This window comes from Cricetulus griseus, chromosome 7 (genome assembly GCF_003668045.3).
Source record: "Cricetulus griseus strain 17A/GY chromosome 7, alternate assembly CriGri-PICRH-1.0, whole genome shotgun sequence".
Lineage (NCBI taxonomy): Eukaryota > Metazoa > Chordata > Mammalia > Rodentia > Cricetidae > Cricetulus > Cricetulus griseus.
In genome coordinates, this window is record NC_048600.1 from 3,212,117 (window position 1) to 3,230,478 (window position 18,362).

Below are 18,362 nucleotides of genomic sequence, written 5' to 3' on the forward strand. Positions count from 1 at the left end.
GCCATAGTGCTTGTCCTGGACGTGTTAACTATAAAATACGTGATTCTTCCAACACTATTAAGACACACCCTCAGCTTGTTCTTTTGAAATTATTATCATTATTAATTATTGTGTGTGAGAAAGTACAGCTTTCACATGCTGCACATATGGGGGTCAGAGAACAAGTCATGGGAACCCGTTCTCTCTAGCATGTGGGTTCAGGGGACCCAATTCAAATCGCCAGGCTTGGTGGCAAGTGCCTTTACCTGCTGAGCTCTCTTGCCAGAATCATTTTGCTTTGTTTTGAACTTAAGAAGAAAACATTCTTCTTTAATTATTACACAGGCATACATGTGTAAAAGTTTTAGAATTTCACACTAAAAATCAGTTGGGCTGGAGAGATGGCTCAGTGTCTAAAATCACTTACCACTCTTGCCAAGGACTGGAGTTCAAACCCTAACACCTCAGGTGGCTCACAACTGCCTATAACTCTGGCTCCAGAGGATCTAATATTATTCTCTGTATACCCATACACAAAGACAGATCACACACACACACACACACACACACACACACACACACACACACACACACGTAAATTAAATATTTTTAAAAATCAGTTTTAGTATAACATTTAAAACTTCAAATACAACATTTACAGAAGTGAACAATTGGAAATAATTCAAAATTAAAAATACCATATCAAGGCAAGTGAAACGGCTCATCTTTACTAGATGGTCACTGTAGGGGAAGCTGTAGCCAGCCCCTAAGTAGGCGTGGCTACAGCTTCCCCTACAGGTCACTTGCTCAGTTTGTCTCCTGAACCCCATATAGTGGAAGGAAAGCAATGGCTCCCACATGCTGTCCTCGCCTCCCAACATGTACACTGTGATACATGTGCCCCCTCCCCCACGTGCATACATACGCCATACACAAACAAAAATAATAAATGTTAAAAACAAAGTATCATTTATATTAGCAGTAAAAGGGTGCATAGATGTGCATCTTGCAAAATATATACAAGATCCAAAGAAAAGTCTAAAACTTGGATGAAAGGAATAAAGCAACTAAATAATTGTACAGCTAGCTGTTCTATGTTCATGGATAGGAAGACTCAATGTTGTCAGAATGTTAGTTCTTTCCAACTTGTTGTAGAAAGCCAGCAAATCCTAAACAGAATTCCAGCAAGTTTGATAACGGATATTGTGATAGTTTGTGCTCATTTTCAACTTCACAGGATCTAGAATCTGTTAGGTCTCAGGAAGTCCATATATCCAGAAATGAGTTCAAGCTGAGCTATAGACAGACAGGTTTTTGGTGGTTAGATAGAAGCTGGCATTCCTCGGGAACTCGTGGGACTCCTCACAAGGAGTCGCTCCTCCCAGATACTTGTCCTCCTTAGAGTTTGCAAGTTGTGTTGTCCACCCCTGCTCTCTTGTTCCCTCTCCCTGCTCTCCCTGCTCTTCCACTTACCTGTCCCTGGCCACGTCTCGTCTGCTTGCTTTTCTCTCTGATCTGGACTCTTCCTACAAGAAAAACCTGTCCCCTAATGGAGCTGTCATGTCAGCAGCTTCTTTGTGCCCCTCACATACAAAGTCATTTAAGTGACAACTCTCCAGCACACCTATGAGAGTCTGCTGGGCCTCTGGCAATGCCCGTAAGGGCATATATTAGATTGGGTTAATTGAGGAAGACTCATCTTCAAACTGGGCAGCACCTTTCACGGGGCTGAATAAAAAGAAGAAAATGAGCTGAAAAGAAAAAATGAAAAGTTTTTGTCACTCTCTGCTTCCCAGTTGTGGATGTGATTATGACTAGCTGCTTCAAGTTTCTGCCCCATTGACGTCCCTATCATGGACTGTACCCATGAACAACTGTGAGCCAGGAAAAACCCATTCTTCTCTAAGTTGCTTTTATCAGAATATTTTTTCACAGCAACAAGAAAAGAATCTAAGGCATACCAAACTGTCTGGGATTCGTATTCAGAGCCAAAAGACATAGAATAAAATGCCCAAAACTGAAGGGGAAGGATGAATTTAACTCCTAAGGCTTAGAGTAATCAAGACAGTATGGTATTGATAAGAGAAAAAAATGAACAGGTAAATGGAATGGAACGGAGATTTGTATATGCACTGTTAGGAACATAACTTAAAAGCCATTTTGTGTAACTTAAAAGTCATTTTGTGTGCCTTGTAATAATATGATGTCTTAATATGCCACCAGGTAGCTCTGGTAAGAGATAGGCCTTAAAAGCAAGCACTAGGAAGGCTACCCAGAAGATCAGATAGAAAACTGATCTTGATATGCTAATGAAGTAAGCCCAAGGTGCTGTGAATATGATAGTGAACCAGCCCCAAGCTGTGAGCTACTATCTAATGAAATAATAGAAATTGAAAGCTTTGGGAATGGTCTCTAGGATTGCACAGCGATACTCCCAAGACACAGATTCTCTATCCTCATTGGCGATACCCATCAGCAAGAAGACTTGAAACTGTGTGTGTGGCTCTGGCCTCAGTGATGAGTGGACTTCCAGCACTGCCTGGACCCACACAGGCCTGCCTGTCAGTACCAGCCCTTGGCCTAGGCTCTCAAGGGTTTTCTGGGACCTTCTTCAGTTCCAGCTGACGGACTTCACATCGGAAGTGGGCTGAACCTGCAAGTTTCTGAAGTGACCTCACTAGAAAAGATTCCTCAGTAGAACTCTGCGGCAGCATTTCTACCCAAACAACTGTTCCCTGCTTGGTGAGATGTCTATTTAATTTTATATTAGCGTGATATTATAATGAATGTCTGTGTGAATAAGTGGAGCATATACAAAAGACAAATCTTGTGGGGACATAACTAATTGCTGAGCACCTTATAGCCCATAGGTCCATTGTCTCCACACCGACCCATAAAAATGCCATGGCAATTTGGTTTGGAATGTAGACTTTTAAGAAAAGGATAGCTGCCGGGCGGTGGTGGCACACACCTTTAATTTCAGCAGGCGATCTCTGTGAGTTCGAGGCCAGCCTGGTCTACAAAACTACACAGAGAAACCCTGCTTCAGAAAAACAAACAAAAAGAACAAGATAGCCACTTTTTAAAAAGCAAAACTCAACACAATTATCAAATCTCTTAGATCAAAATAGATCATATTCTTTAATCTGAAACACAAGGCTATATAACCTCTAGAAGATAACAATGAGAGATTGAAAAATCTAGGTGTCCTTAGGTTGCTTCCTGGAAACCAGGAGGGAAGCAGCTTCTGCCTTATGCTCTTGCATAAGTGCTCAACCAAATCTCCAGACAGGCTTGGACCGAAGTTTCTGAAACTATGAGCCAAAATAAATGCTCCCTCTTTTAATCTATTTCTCACAGCAATGAAGGTCTCTAATAAGACCCAAATTATTCAGTGTCCTACATGAATGTAAGTTTTCAAATTTCTATAGCACTTTTCACAGCTATCATAACCTGGAAACAGCCAAGACATTCTTCAGGAGTGAATGGGTAAGAATACTGTAGTCTGATGCAGATGCCCACAGCCAAACATAAGATGGAGCTCGGGGAATCCTATGGAAGAGGGGAGGAAGGATTGTAGGAGCCAGAGGGCCCAAGGACACCACAATAAAACCCACAGTATTAACCTGGACTCATAGGAGCTCACAGAGCCTGAACCAACAACCAGGGAGCTTGCGTGGGACTGACCTAGGTCCTCTGCATGTATGGGATGGTTGTGTAGCTTGGTCTGCTTGTGCTCCTAACAATGGGAGCAGGGGCTGTCTCAGATATGTTTGGTTGATATCCCTGGGAGGTCTTCCCTTTTCTGAATAAAATGGAGGCAGAGTAAATGGGGAAGAGGGAAAGGGGAGGTAGGGGGAGGGACTAGGAGGAGAGGAGGGAGGGGAAGCTATGGTCAGGATATTTTGAAAGTCATTAAAAATAATAATGAAGAAAAGAATAAAGATGATCATATTGAGATTAGTAGTATAAAAATACTGTAGCCCATCAGATAATAGAATATTAGTCAGCAATGAAGTGAGGTGGTGCTGGAGAGATAGCTCATGCTCAAGAACTGTTCTTTTAGAGAATCCAAGTTCAATTCCAAGCTCCAGGTGATCCAAGGCCACCTTCTGGCCTCCACAGGCACTGACATACACATGGCATGTACACACACACAGAGAGAGACACACATACACAGACACACACACACACACACACACACACACACACACACACACACGTACACACAGAGATAAAAAGACTGAAAATGTGGGCCCTAGGTCCAGTCCATTTTACCATGAAGAAGAAAGGAGAAAGGAGAAGAAGAGGAAGAAGTGACCAAGGCCCCCTGACATACACTTAGTTTAAATGCATATTACTAACTAAAGGAAGCCAATCTGAAAGCCTATATATCTGTGAGTCCAACTTCAAGACATTCTGGAAATATGTTGATGGCTTAAAAAGATGGGGGCAAGCTGCACCCCTTTAATCCCAGCACTTGGGAGGCAGAGGCAGGTGGATCTCTGTTAGTTTGAGGCTAGCCTGGTCTACAGAGCTGTACAGAGAAACCGTGTCTCAGAAAACCAACATAATAATAACAATAATAATAATAAATAAATAAATAAATAAATGGGTGTGTGTGGATAGTTGCCAGAGCCTTGGGAAGGGAGAGATGAACAGGAGAGCACACACACAGGCTTTGGGGAAGTGAACTACTCTGTTACTCTAATGGAGCATGCATGTCATATCTCTCTGAATCCATAGACTGTCCAATACAAAAGTAAATCCTAAGGACTCACATTAGTCAGTGTCCTAACTGGCTCATTGTAGGAGTGGAGGAAGCTCTGAGTGTATTGGTGACATGGACACAGCCATGATAAGAACCAAAACCTTGGACCCATAGGAAATTGATCAGTGTGTACAAAAACTAGTTACTGAAGATTCCTGCTCCCAGATGTTTGCAGTCTGAGATTGCTTGCCTGCAGAGACTCCTATTGAACTAACCCTGTGCTGTACATATAAGCACAGTCAGGTTCTGGGTGGTGGTGGTAGCAAGTGAGGCTCCATCAGACCATACACAGCCTCATCTGACCCCAGTTTTTCTGTACGTGTCTGTCTGTCTGTCATTTCTTCACTTTCTTTCTGCCAGAGTCAGATTTCCAGAAAGAATGTAGGTCTCTGCTTTTAGCTGTTGTTTCGGTTTGTGTTTGTCTGTTGGTTTGAGACAAGGTCTTCCTATACAGATCGGTGTGGACTTAAATGTCTAACAATTCTCCAGCCCCTGGCTTTCAAGTGCTGGCATTAACAGCACCATGCTCAGCACTTGGGTGAGTTTTGAAGATCCACAGGAGTCAGGAAGGGAGAAGCACTCCAGTCTTAAGCTTAAGTCTGTCTGTCTAGGTAGCCTTCTGCCAACATTCTAGGCTCATCACTTCCTCCTATTCCAAAATGGCTAATCCATATGTAGAAATCCTGGCAGCTTCAAATATATGTGCCCAGCTGTTTCACTTGGCATCTGTATAAGCCAGGCCTCCTTTCAAGTTGTGATTTCTGTTGCTATCATGGAGCTGTTGCCGCCTTTGTACAAATTTGTTGCTTAAGTTCTTGCCACATAGGTCCCCTGCCTTTGACTCCTGCAGGTGCTCATCACTTGGCAGTCTGCCACTGTTAGCTCTTGTGGTGCCCTCCCAGTCAGATTATTTGTACAACTCTGAGCCCCAAGGTTGCAGTTACAGGCACCAAGTTCTCCTCTAGATCCCAGATGCCTTTATTCCTTCCCTAATTCTTTGGTGTATTGGTGCTATGAGTGTCTAACTCTAGCACCTTCCAAGCTATGTTGTGAGTCTGAGTTTTGGATGAGGTTTTATCCCCTGACATTATCAAGGGGCCAGATACCAAGTGGCTTGTAGTGAATGACTTCAAGGTATTTGAGCTGCCAGAACACACTTAAGCAAGCCCAACTCTCAATTCTGACTCAGTTTCTGCTCCTAAGTGGGTAAAAGCTTTTTTATTTTTATTTTTTTGTGCACACAAATGCTTGCCTGTATATATATTTGTGTACTGAATGTATACCTGGTGCCTACAGAGGTCAGAAAAAGGTATCAGATGTCCTGGAACTGCAGACACAAATAGTTATGAGCCCCCATGTGGGTTCTAGGAACCAAACTCTGGTCCTGTATAAGAGCAACAAGTACACTTAACTACTAAGCCATCTCTTCAGCCGCACAAATTTACTTCTAAAAACCATTTGAATAACATATGTGATGGAGGAGTCTTGGACAAATTAATGAAGAACCCATCCCTCTTCTTTTTGAAAAGGCAGGTCATGTCTGCCCAGTTAAAACTGTTCTCTGTACACCATTCTGGAAATTAACACCTACAACAACAGCTGTCTGTGAGTATGTCAAATCCTAAATGGGTATTTAAATATATCACTAGGGAAGGGGCTGCTGTTGCCAGGAGAGCTAAACACTCGCCCTATGCCCTCCAACAATGGGTAGGACTGGACTAGGATTCCTGAGGATGCAGTGGCAGGATGTGAGCGTGCTTCAGGCTGAGGCCCGCCCATCTCCACTACCTGCTCTCCAGTTACAAAGATCCTGGTTGCAGTTAGTGTGTTCAAGGCCTGGGTCTACGCCCCATGAGTGGAGAGCCCACTGAATGGTGCTGCAGTGTGTTACAGCCTCTCAGCAGAGGCTCAGAACTTTGATTTGGATTTGTGTTAGTACTGTGTTCTGTTTCTCCAACCACTTTACTCCATGCTCACTCTTGATGGGTGCCTGCTTACTTGTTTCTCTGCTCGCCTGGCTCTGTTTTCCGTTTTGCTACATTCAGGATGGAGTTCCCATTTGTACTGCAGTAAATTTCAGCTCTTCTCGAAAGCTTGTTGCCCTGCAGCCATTTCCACCTTGTCAGTCTGGAAGGGGAGAAATTCAGGAAGAAGATGTACCCCAACTGTCCATCTTCTGGGTAGCTACAACCCTGTTGGTGGCTGGACACTGAAGGGTTGCACTTCCCACTCTGCGTCTTTCGCTGACTGTTCGCTGACTGTTTTGTTATTTATGTCGAGTTGAATAACATCTTTTCCAGCTAGTAATTTGTTCTTGTTGTTTGTGTGTTTTAACATACACAAGGTCTCACTATGCAGTGTGAACGAGAACTCTTAGAAAGCAGCTGTGTCTGCAGACCAATCGACTAATTAGAGCTTCAGTGATGTGGAGAGATTGGAAAGCTTCCTGTCCAGATGTATATTACCCTACCAGGTAGCTCTTTAGGCCCCTGAATAGCCATTCCTTGTCCACCTTTGTTGGAACTAACATCCTATGACTAATAGAAAAGTCCTTTGAAATCTATCGCCTCCTTGTACAACTTGTATCACAGAACCCTGACTAGGAAATGAAGAAATGACAGACTTTAAAGAAACGACAGACACATGGACACACACGCTGGGGTTGGGTAGTCTAGGCTCTGGGATGGAGAAGCTTCAGCCCCTCAGAAGCTCAGTGTGTTTATTAAATACATAGTTGCACAGGAAGGAGATGTTTTGCATGTGGTTGAACAAGGAAACAGGTTTGGCTAATCTCAGTTGGGAGCAGTCTTTAGGCCATAAACACCTTAGGGTGCAGGTGCGGAAGCTACAGTGAACGCTTTCTGCTCACACTGTCAACACTCCCACTAGGCTTTGCCTTCTGTGGGAGGGTGTTAAGGACTATGCATGAGGCCTGATGGACAAGCAAAGGAGACATCTGTACCAGTCTCCTGGCCATGGAACTTCACTGAGCTTCATCACCCAACTGCTGACCTAAGAGTGAAGCACAGCCAAACAGCCTTCTCTACCTACCTACCACACCCCTCCCAGATACTGGGTACCTGTGCAGTGCTAGGCCCCTCCCCAGTTCTGCCCTCCAGAAATGTGGGCCTACACCTTCATAGAGCATGGCAGCCACCCAGAAAGCACTTGGTCACACATGTCATATCCTTCACCCACCGCCAGCACAGGTAGTGAGCTCCTGGCTTAGCCTTAGCCTGATCTGACCCAGGTCAACAGGTGAGGCCAAAAGTAACCTGAAGGTTGAAAGAGGGATTCCTGGGCCCCAGAAAGCCCTCGCCTGAACAGCCATAACTGGACTTCTGAAATGTCCAGGGCTGCACCTCATTTTGCCTGGTCCTTGATCAAAGTCATTGTGGGGATGAAGGAAGGGAACAGTTCCTGCCAGCAGAGAGCTTTAGTGTGTGTGTGTGTGTGTGTGTCTGTGTGTGAGAGAGAGAGGGGGGGGAGAGGGGGAGAGGAAGGGGGAGGGACGGAGAGAGAAGAGGAAAATACAGTTACCTTAGGGAAAGCAATGTTGGTTGGTACAGGACCCTGTCCAGTGAACATCTCCACCAGCTTTTCTGCCTGACCCCCACCCCCAACACTGCCCCATTTATGAGCGGAAGACTAGGATGGGTGGGTTGGAATCTGTTGTGATTGCTAAAGGACAAGGCATACCTCACACTTGTCAAGGGTCAGACAGAGCCACATTTAATTTGTTGTAGAAAAGAGACCTCTGTAGGAGGGAGCTCTCTACATACGGAGGGTCTCTCCAGTGATCACTTAGCCCGCATTGTTGGGGAAGGAGGAGATAGAACACCTAAAGCAGAGGTAAGGTTCTGGAAGGGCTAAGGGGAGGAGGTAGGCCATGCGTAGGCGGGTGATGGAGGTGGGGGTGGGGTGGGGTGCGGCGTCGATAGGGGAGGGGACAAGTGGCAAGGAGACCGGACTAGGAAGAACACCCACCATCACCACCACCTACCCATCCCGCTCCAGGACCCTACCCCCGGGAGGTTGAGGAGGTCCCACAAGGTTCTCTAGACAGCTTCTTTCTAGCTTTGATTGGGCAGGATCTGCGTGTGATCATCTTGGAACCAATCGTGGCGCCCCTCAGTGGAGCGCGATGATTGGACCAGGCCTCTTCACCGATTCCAGCACGGCAAGCTAAGTCCCACTCTCTGCACCTTGCACCCTTCCTCCTGTGGCCGGGTTGAACTGGCCTGGGTCATTGGTACCCCTCCTCCGCACCTGAAGGAGTCCTGCCAGGTTGATCCGCCCTGGCCCTCTTTCAGAACTGAAGTCATCAGAAGACCTGAGAGCAGCCAGCGTGCAAAACGTGTGGACAGGTGGCACAGACCCAGGGGTCCTTAGACCTGCTGGTTTCGTGGTGGCCAGCAGGATTTGTCTAGCTGCGGATTAGCAAGGGTAGACAAAATGGTCCTTAATTGCACTTTTTTTTTTTTTTTTTTTTTTTTTATGCCTTGTTGGTTAGGTAGCTTGTGATTGAAAACAGCTCTGCCTCACGGAGTGAAGCACAGGTCAGAGCAGATACCTGTCTGACAGCCGGGACTAGCTGTCTGCAGATACCAAGGAGAAGCTATAATCACAGACTGGAGGTAAAATCAGCCAAAAGTGTTCATAACGTGTCAATACCCAGAAGGTCGGTTACCTCCGGTGTCTGGGGCTAGGTTGGCAAGTGGGGGTTTTGTAGGAACATTATGCCCTGCCGCTTCGGGACAGCTTTTCCCTGGCCCTGGTGTCTGTCCGTCAGCTTATAATACTCACACTCCATGCACACACAGCACATGTGGAGAGTGCCCACATGGCTCCTGGCTCCCATCCTCTTGATGATGAGGGTGATGATGCTTATGGTTTTTAGAGACAGGGTTTTTCTGTGTAGCTTTGTAGATCAGGCTGGCCTCGAACTCTAGGAGATTTGCCTGCCTCTGCCTCCTGAGTGCTGGTATTAAAGGCGTGTGCCACCACTGCCCGGCTTTTGATTTCTTATGTGTCACACCTTCTGACAGCCACCACACCACTCATGAATAGCTCTTCTGGATTCCCATCACTTCATATCCATTTTCCTCTAAGCAGAGATCACCAGTTACAGTGTCTATTTCTCACTTCTCCCATCACATACGTACATGCACACACACAACTATAAGAAAAGGGACCGCAATTATTCCAGGCTCTGGAAGATACTGTAACATAATCAACCAGAATCTAACCCATCAATCCTTAGGTGGCCAAATGATCAAGTTCTCCATCAGCTAAAACATTCAGGTCATTGTTAGGTCCAAGAGGAATCCAGATAGCTGTGAGGTGGGACACCAGATGACAGGCAAGTAAAGCAATGAATGGGTGCTCTTATAAGAACATCCATTCTGGGTGCCAGCATTCAGCCAAGCTCCAGAGAGTCCAGACCCAGAGATTAGGGTCTTAGGTACACCTCAGGAAAAAGAAGTCACTGCTGCCTCAGCAGGTAGGATGTTATCTGGATAATTCTGTGGTGCCTGGAGGTAGGGCCACAGAACAGTGGTAGGGCATGCTTAGGTCTCTTCCTCCAGAGATAGTGAGAGGCATGAGAGATACTTCTCTGGTACTCGGAGGAGAGCAAGATCCCTCTAAACACCCCCACTTTCTCCACTTCTCTCTTCACCTCCACCCACCCCTGCAAGCAAGAGTGAGACCTGTAGCCAGCCTTTCTGTTCAGACTAGCAGGTTTTGCTGGATGGAATTTCCACAGTTACTGTCTCCTAGAAGAGGGGTGCCCCAAAAGGGAGATGAACAAGGGCACTCTTAGGACAAATGTGGCCACAGCATCTCGGGTTGGGCTAAGCATGGGGCAAATTGGGATTGCAGATCCACGGTATGAGGTAGGTGCACTACTCTCTAGACTAGAGTCTGATAAAATAAATATGCCAGGACAGAGAGCTGGCAAGTCCTGTGAGCACCCCCTCCCATTCACCAGAGATGACTGCAATCCCCAAAAGTACTGGTGCCTCAGCACCCTGACCTGGGGAACAGAGCTATGGAAACCCTGGTGGGCCCAGGCCTGGGAAGCAGTATAGTCTAGATTTACCAGAACCTGGCAGAACTGTGAGGAAGAAAGGTTGTATAAATCGGAGGGTCACCCTGGGTGCTGGGTCCTGAAAGGACAGCTTTGCCCTCTGCAGAATAAGTTGAAGAAGTAAATCTGAGTCAAGACCTAGGGGACACCCTGTATTTGTCCCCAATGTGAGGGAAGTCTCCCCTCCTTTACCTCCCCCAGAGAGAATGGTAGTCTTAGAAGGAATAGCCACACGGTGTGAAATCACTGTTTATTGGCTGTGATTCCCTCAGAGAAAACATGTGAGGCCTCTGACATGCAGGAGGTGCAGGCACAGGACAGACAGACAGGTAACACATGGGCTATACTAAGCACGGCGGCCCGGTGTCCCATGCGCTAGGAACAGGATGCAGGGTTAACTCAAGAGAAGGCCACCTGCTCAGAGCTGGCTTTTCAATTCAAGAAAACCAGCCAGAGGTGCAGAGTGGCCCAGGTGAGCAAGGTATTGTGGGCCGAGCATGCTTCATCTCTTTGGGTAGAGGGCATTCTGATTAGTATTGCAGTCTAATTGTTATGGCTTCTCTAAAGAGCTATGTAAGGTCATGAAGGTCAATGCCAAGCCACACACCTGGCCCAAAACTCATGGACATGTAATGCAGTTTTAATGTGGACAGGAAGGATCGGGAAGACCAGGCTGGCCTTTCTGTCAAGATAAAACTTATCAAATACAGACCTCATTTACCTGAGATTCAACATATTATGATGTAAATTAAACAAATATGAAGAACAATGGCTGCTGGCTGGGCGAAGGGGAGTAGCTGGGTCATATTGCCCTTGGGCCACGCACAGAAGAGAACACCACAGCCCAAGCCCAGAAGCTTGTGTTTACTGGCCACTGTCAGCCCTTCAGAGGAGGAATAGTGGAGAGGGTGAGACACCTGCTCTTGTGGCCTCTGTCTGCTCTGCACACGGATCCCCAGAACCCTGGGCTTTGAGGAAGTGGGGCATTTTGAAGGTCTAGTGGTAAAGTCTCCCTAGGAGACTGCCTGACCTCAGTGTAGAGAACAGGAGACCACCAGGGAGAGATGGGTCTCTGGAAAGTGTGCGTTACAGAGGATGCTAAGGGACTCAAAATGTGTCTGAGACACACCCACACCAACCCAAACTATTGCTTTGTTTCCTCTGGCTGTGGCATTCTTAAGAAGCCAAACCTTGCAGAGCAACAGAGAAAGAGACAGCTGGACAAAATATGCAAGGGCCGCCGGTGAAGACTAGGGCGGTAGTGGACAGACAGGAAGACAGAGCAAATGGTCCAGCAGGTCCAACAAGTCCAGAAACAGGGGCAATGGGCTCAGGGAAGGGCTGGGGCTCCCAGGCACCCACTGCTCACTCCCCAAGTCCCACCCCACTATGGCTGTGCTCCTGAGTTTAGGCCCTGACTGGTGGCCAGCCACGGAGGAATGGCACCCCACGGGTGGTCAGGGCTGGCCCTCGGGGCCTGACCTTGGGCAGGCTCAGTGGGAATGGTGAACTCAAGATTAGTAAGGAGGGGTCCAACCACCCAAAGGCAAGGATGCACAGCACAGGGGCCTGAGGGTCACACCCTTGCCTGGTGGGGTCAATGATGGCAGTGCGGGGAGGGGTGGCCAGAGGCTCCCGAGGCGCGAGGAGGACATGGGCAGGATAGATCTAGGACTATGGCTTATTTTTGCAGGGGGGGCTGCATCTGCTCCCAACATCCCTTGTGGGGGTGGGCTCCGAGGGGGGTCTGTACAATGGGCAGGGCTCCGGGCGCTGACCCAGTATCATTACTTCTTGAACATGTCCTGCAGTGGCCCAGGCAGGTACTTGATGACAGTGTCCAGGATACTCTCATCTTCCTCCTCCGGCTCATCCCCACAGCCTGGTGGAATAGCCTTCTTGGGCCGAGTCAGACTGCCTTCTGAGTTGGCTTCCATGGCTGCCTGGGCCTCAGCCTCACGCTCCTCCTTCTTCTTGATGCCATACTGTGAAGGAAAGGGTAGTCAAGGCAGGGCTTAGCATACCTCCCTCCCTAGCCCCCAGCCTGGGTGGCACTGATGCAATACCCAGAGAGGCCAGGGCCTTTCTGTACTGGAGAAACCAACCAGGGACCCTGAAAGGTGGTACTCATGGCCAAGGAAGATTTCAGCCGAGTCCCATCCTATTCACCAGGACTCCTGTTCAGGTTTTGGAAGACCACCCAGAAAATGGGACAATTAAGAGGTGCCTGAAGGACACACGGGATGTAAAAGAGAAAAAGAGTCTGGGAGTGGCTGGAGAGATGGTTCAGCAGTTATGAGCACTTGCTGCTATTTCAGACTCGGGCCTAAGTTTGATTCCTAATACCGGTGCCAGGCAGTTCATAACTATCCAGAAACTAGGTCAGGCCAGAGCAACTTCCTTCCAGCCAGGGGAAGAGCAGCAGGCATAGACCAGGTGAGGTCTATGGGCAATCTGAGAGTCTGCCTAAGGCTACACTGGGAACAAGTGTGTGATCAAATGGGTGTAACTACTGCTTTGGTTACTTTTCCTGAAGGCTAATTTGTCCATTGGTGTTCAAGGTCATTTTGAGGCTACAGACAGTTTGAGCTGTATCATAGGGAAAGTTATGGTTATTCTGCTGAAGAATGCCATCCAGGCTACATCCCAGAGTCAGACTCCACTGGTGTGGCCTGTTCTGATCTTCTGGACTCCAGTGATGCCAGTCTAATCCAGGCCAGGTATTCATTATTGTCAGGTGTGCAGAAGCATCATTCCAAGGACAGGACCACAGGAAGTATCAGTCAGGTGTGTTAGAGTCATACCCTGGGTAGCTTCCAGAGCCAGGTGAAGACTGGGGACTGGGTAAGGGGTCTGATATTTAGAGATAACAGAAGACCTAAGAACATTTGTTAAGAAAAAGCCTATAGTGGCTATCAGTGCTAAGAGCCAACAGCTCTAGCTAGTATGTACATGCACACCTTTCATCATCACACAGGCTGAGAGAGCCTAAGTGAACACAGCAGTGTGGGGGCTAAAACATGCCAACTTTACACCTGGGCCTTGTGTCTTTACCAGAAGGAAGGTTCATATGCAAACCTGAAGGTGTGTGTGCAAATCTGTGTGCACAAACAGATGGTGGAAATATAAATTGGATGGTGGGTTTGCAAATCGAGTGCCTGCTTAGATGACTTCCTAATGGAGATGAACACTTCTCCAGGAAACACCCCACTCTTGAGACAATCCTGAGCCATTGGTCAAACAATTATAATTAATATTAAGCCTCTGAGTGTTTATTCAGGAACTGGAGGGCAGGAGAGAAACCTCCATTTACAAATTTCTTCACAATTTCCAGGAAAATGTGTGAAAACAGAGAGGTGGAGAAGGTACCTGTAGGGAGACACTGTAGCCCCGCCTCCTAGTAGCCCCGACAGGTGTACCGGGACACGCCCATGAGGGCGTGGTGAGGGGCGGTCTAAAGGATTCTTAAGGGACTGCGGACACGTGGATAGCCCCTCTCTCTGGCCTGGCTGCCTTGCTGCCTCTGGCACGCTTTGGCTTGCGCTTGGCTGGTGTTTATCTGAATAAAGAAACCTTAGCCTTACGGACTGCGGATCAATCTCTTCAGTCATCCTGTAGAGTATTCCTTGAATCTTTTTTTTTTTTTTTTTTTTTTTTTTTTTTTTTTTTTTGAGACAGGGTTTCTCTGTGTAGCTTTGGAGGCTGTCCTGGCACTCACTCTGTAGACAAGGCTGGCCTCAAACTCATGGAGATCCACCTATCTCTGCTTCTTGAGTGCTGGGATTAAAGGCACTCACCAACACTGCCTGGCTGAATCCCATGTTTTGTTTTGTTTTTAAAAAAATACTGGGAGGTCAAAGCCTTTGTAGGTGGGGTGGTATCTGGCAGGAACTTCCTCGGTGGACTGAGCCAGTCACAGGACTCCCCTGTATCCAAAACCCAGCCCATCCCTGGACTTGGAACCACTGAACACCTAGACATCTAGCATAGCGCCCTACCCCAAACTTGCTTTGTCCTTCCTACTCCCTCTAAGCTCTGCCTTGGGAGGGACCTCTGTGACTCTTGGCTCTCTCTTGCTTCTCTGCTCTTCCCTCTAAACTGTTTCCCTCTCACAGTTTTTGTGTCTGTCTAACTCTCTGTCTCTTGCTTTCTCATGTGCATCCTCATCCTTCCGTATTACAGTTAATTCAGGGGTCTGTCACCACGTTGCTCACATGGTCGGTAGCACATCTTGCTAACCATGATAAGTAACTCACTGGCTGTAGAAGGTAGAGTCGAAGCAAAATGAGCAGGCACTTTCTACAGGACCCAGGAAACTGTCCAGTGACAGTGCTCCAAGGCAGGTGTCAGGTGCATAGCCCAGACCCCATAAACAGCACTCTGCACCAAGTGTGGGGTGAGGGCAGGACATGGGTGGAAAGGGGAGGCCAGCCACCCATTTGGCCCTTTGTGAGGTCAAGGACCCAGTGTGCCCTGAGACCTAATAGCTATCCCCTTCTATCTACCTCAGGAGATATGGCTTTCCTTTCCCACGAGTCTCAAAGGTCTGCCTCAACCAGTGACACATCAGTAGAGAACCTGATGTGGATCCACAGGCAGGAAAGGGCCTAGAACCTGAGCTGCCCACTCTCCAGTCTAGCATCTCCTCAAGTCCAGGACTGGAGGATTATCTCGCCCACCCAAGCCTGCTGACCCACTCCACAAAGCCAGGAAGGCTCTAGCTGATATGCTTCTTCTCACAGTCTGGAGCCTCTCTTTTGTGTGGACAATAACTGTCCCCACTATGCACCTGACCTGTGAGCAGGGGTCACACATGCCCACCGTGGCTCTGCACTCCCCAGAGGCACAGGACTGGAGCCAGGGCTCCACTATTGTGTCCTCCCACTGGCTTAGCATCAGTTGCACACTGCTAAGCAGGCAACCACTTTTTCAGGGTTCTGTCCAGACTTCATTACCTGACTAGCTAGAGTAAGAACTGAGGGAGGAGTGGGCAGATGTCATCCTCTTGAAAGATGTAGCTGTACAGAGGCCTCAATTCAGGATTCCACGTGGGACCTGTTTTCCTACCATGAATAGGCACAATGCTCTCTGGCTGCCTCACCCACAGGTGACAGCCACGAGGTGACCAAGAACTGCCACTCAGTCACCATGTATAAGTCTTGGAAGCAAAGGTGAAGGGAAACCTCCGGTCCTGATTTTCCTGACCCTCCAAGACTTCCAGCTCAACCAATCCCCATTCCTCTCTCAGAACCTTCTTTCTGGGTAGGGGCCCTAAACTCCAGGAGAGCAATCAGTGCTGACATGAGGGGTAGAGAAAGCCAGCCGTCAGAATGACCCCCATCCAGATGTGAACATTTGTAGTCCACAACAGTCTAGTTCTCAAGGTTTTGGTCTTGATCCCTGAACAAGGAGTAAAAGGGAAGCTGTTAGCCATTGCCAAGGAAGGAGGCTGCTGCAGTCACTGCCTGAGGCAGTCCTCCCTGTGGCTCTCCTCCCTGCACCTGTCAGTTACCCACCTTGTCTCGTATGCCCTGCCGCATGACCTCGCGCTCTGCCTCCATCTTGGCATACTTTGCTTTGCGCTCCTCCTCTGCCTGCCGCAGTGCCTCCTGCCGTTCCTCCTCCTTCTTGGCAGCATCAGGGTCCTTCTCCTCATCACCCCCGAGCATCTTGCCCATGTCCTTGGTGGCCCCTGGGAACAACAGCAGAGGTAAGGCAGTAAGTAGCCTTCAGAGTTCCTTTCTGGAGCCATGGGTCCAGTGGTGCCCCTCCCTTGAGGGAAGCAGAGGGCGTGTACTTCCATCTACACGTGTGAGTGGTTGGGTTCTAGTTGCATGTTCATATACTTACCTGTGTATATTTTTATCTGAGTAGGACCATGTTATTGTATATGTGTGCTTGGGTGCACTGGTGTGTCTGCTCATCCATGTGCTCCTGAGAGGGAGGTGTATATCCTCCCTGAGACTTGGGTCCGGCAGAGGATTGGGCTCTGGAAGGTGGTAGAAGGAAAATCCAGATATGCAGAACATGGATGATGAGCAGCAGGGGACAGAAGTCTGGTGGGAAATATTGTTCAGTAAAGTAAGCAACAGGCTGCAGGCACTGCCTGTCCTCGGCACCAACACCCTAATTGCCCCTATGCTAGGCACCACTTTTCTCATGAGTTCCTGAGTCACAAGCCCTACAAAACCACCCCAAATGCCCTTACATTTAGCCTGTAGGACAGAGGCTATAATTACACACGAAAGCTTGGCCCAATGAGCAATCCTCAGCCTGTTGCACCCAGACCCTGTGTCACCCAGGATGGGGACCTGGCAAGCCCCACAGGATCTCAGTGTGGGTGCTGGTTCACTGGTTTTTGTTTCTCTGTAGTACCAGCCAACCCTATGCACCACGACAAGCAAGAGCAAAGCCATCTGTCCTCTCTCCTTTGCCTGAGACATTTTGGCTGCCTGAAACTCTACCACAGGTGAGAGGGTGTGAAGAGACAGAAGACATATTGTTGCCATTGTCAGGATGGAGACAGAGAACCAACTTGAAATAGGCATTTGCTGACAGAACAGATCCTGAATCTTAGTGAACATTGTGAGCTTCTTGGTCAGTCTTCAGCTGCATCTAGAAACTTGCAAAGGAGATTCTGGGTCAATAACTTAAGCAAAGTTGGGTCAGGAAGTAATAATCTTCCAACAGTTTTCCAGGTAACTCACTGGAAACTCTCTGCCTCTAGCACAGCTGTCTCTGGCAGGTGTTGGGGCAGGCAAGGACAAACCTTGCAATCCTGGCAGCTTTCATGTAAATTTTATTCCCTACTAGAACAAGCTAATTTGCACGCAAGTGAGAGAGACCCATAATTATTTCTCCCTCTGAGAGGTGCTGGCATTCTAAAACAGAGAGAACTGAATCTGGCATCTTTGTCTAGTCTTAGAGCAGTTTGCGGGGGTGGGGGGTGGGGGGGTTGGTCAAATGACCCTTTTACAGGGGTTGCTAAGACCATCAGAAAACACAGATATTTATATTACAACTCATAAGAGTATCAAAATTACAGTTATGAAGTAGCAATGAAAATGATTTTATGGTTGGGGGTCAGCACAACATGAGGAACTGTTATATACTGAAGGGTCACAGCACTAAGAAGGTTGAGAACCACTGAACCCAGAGGGAGATGGACAGGGGCTGGAGTGTGACATTGGGAGCAGTGTGGCTTGTGGCTACCTATTTAGGCCTGTCCGGAATCCCACCCATCACGTAGGCTGCAATCTCCATTTTACTGAATGTCAACTATGTGCTACTATGTAGCTGTGTGCCTATTGAGCCTTCCCTGGACTTTCCTATGTGCCAGGGATTCCTGCTTGGGCTCTGGACTCTAAAGGAAGGTCTCCTTGTGTTATGGGACTTCAGACTATGGAGGCAGCTCTGGAAGGCTGTGTGCATGCACACACAGTGACATTCACACGCTCATATTGACAAGCGAATGTGCTCACACACATGCAAAGATGAAAAAAGGTTTTAGCAGATCTTTTA

General features: G+C 47.8%; 1 protein-coding gene across 1 annotated transcript; it reads right to left on the reverse strand.

The window, feature by feature from the left end:
- Window positions 1-12,628: 12,628 nt before the first annotated feature.
- On the reverse strand, window positions 12,629-18,104 carry Cplx1 (complexin 1). The gene is made up of 3 exons (XM_035447596.1): window positions 18,080-18,104; window positions 16,358-16,533; window positions 12,629-12,826 (listed from the first exon to the last, which is right to left on the reverse strand). Exons 1-3 carry the CDS (start codon window positions 18,102-18,104, stop codon window positions 12,629-12,631), a joined length of 399 nt encoding a protein of 132 aa, XP_035303487.1.
- Window positions 18,105-18,362: the final 258 nt, after the last annotated feature.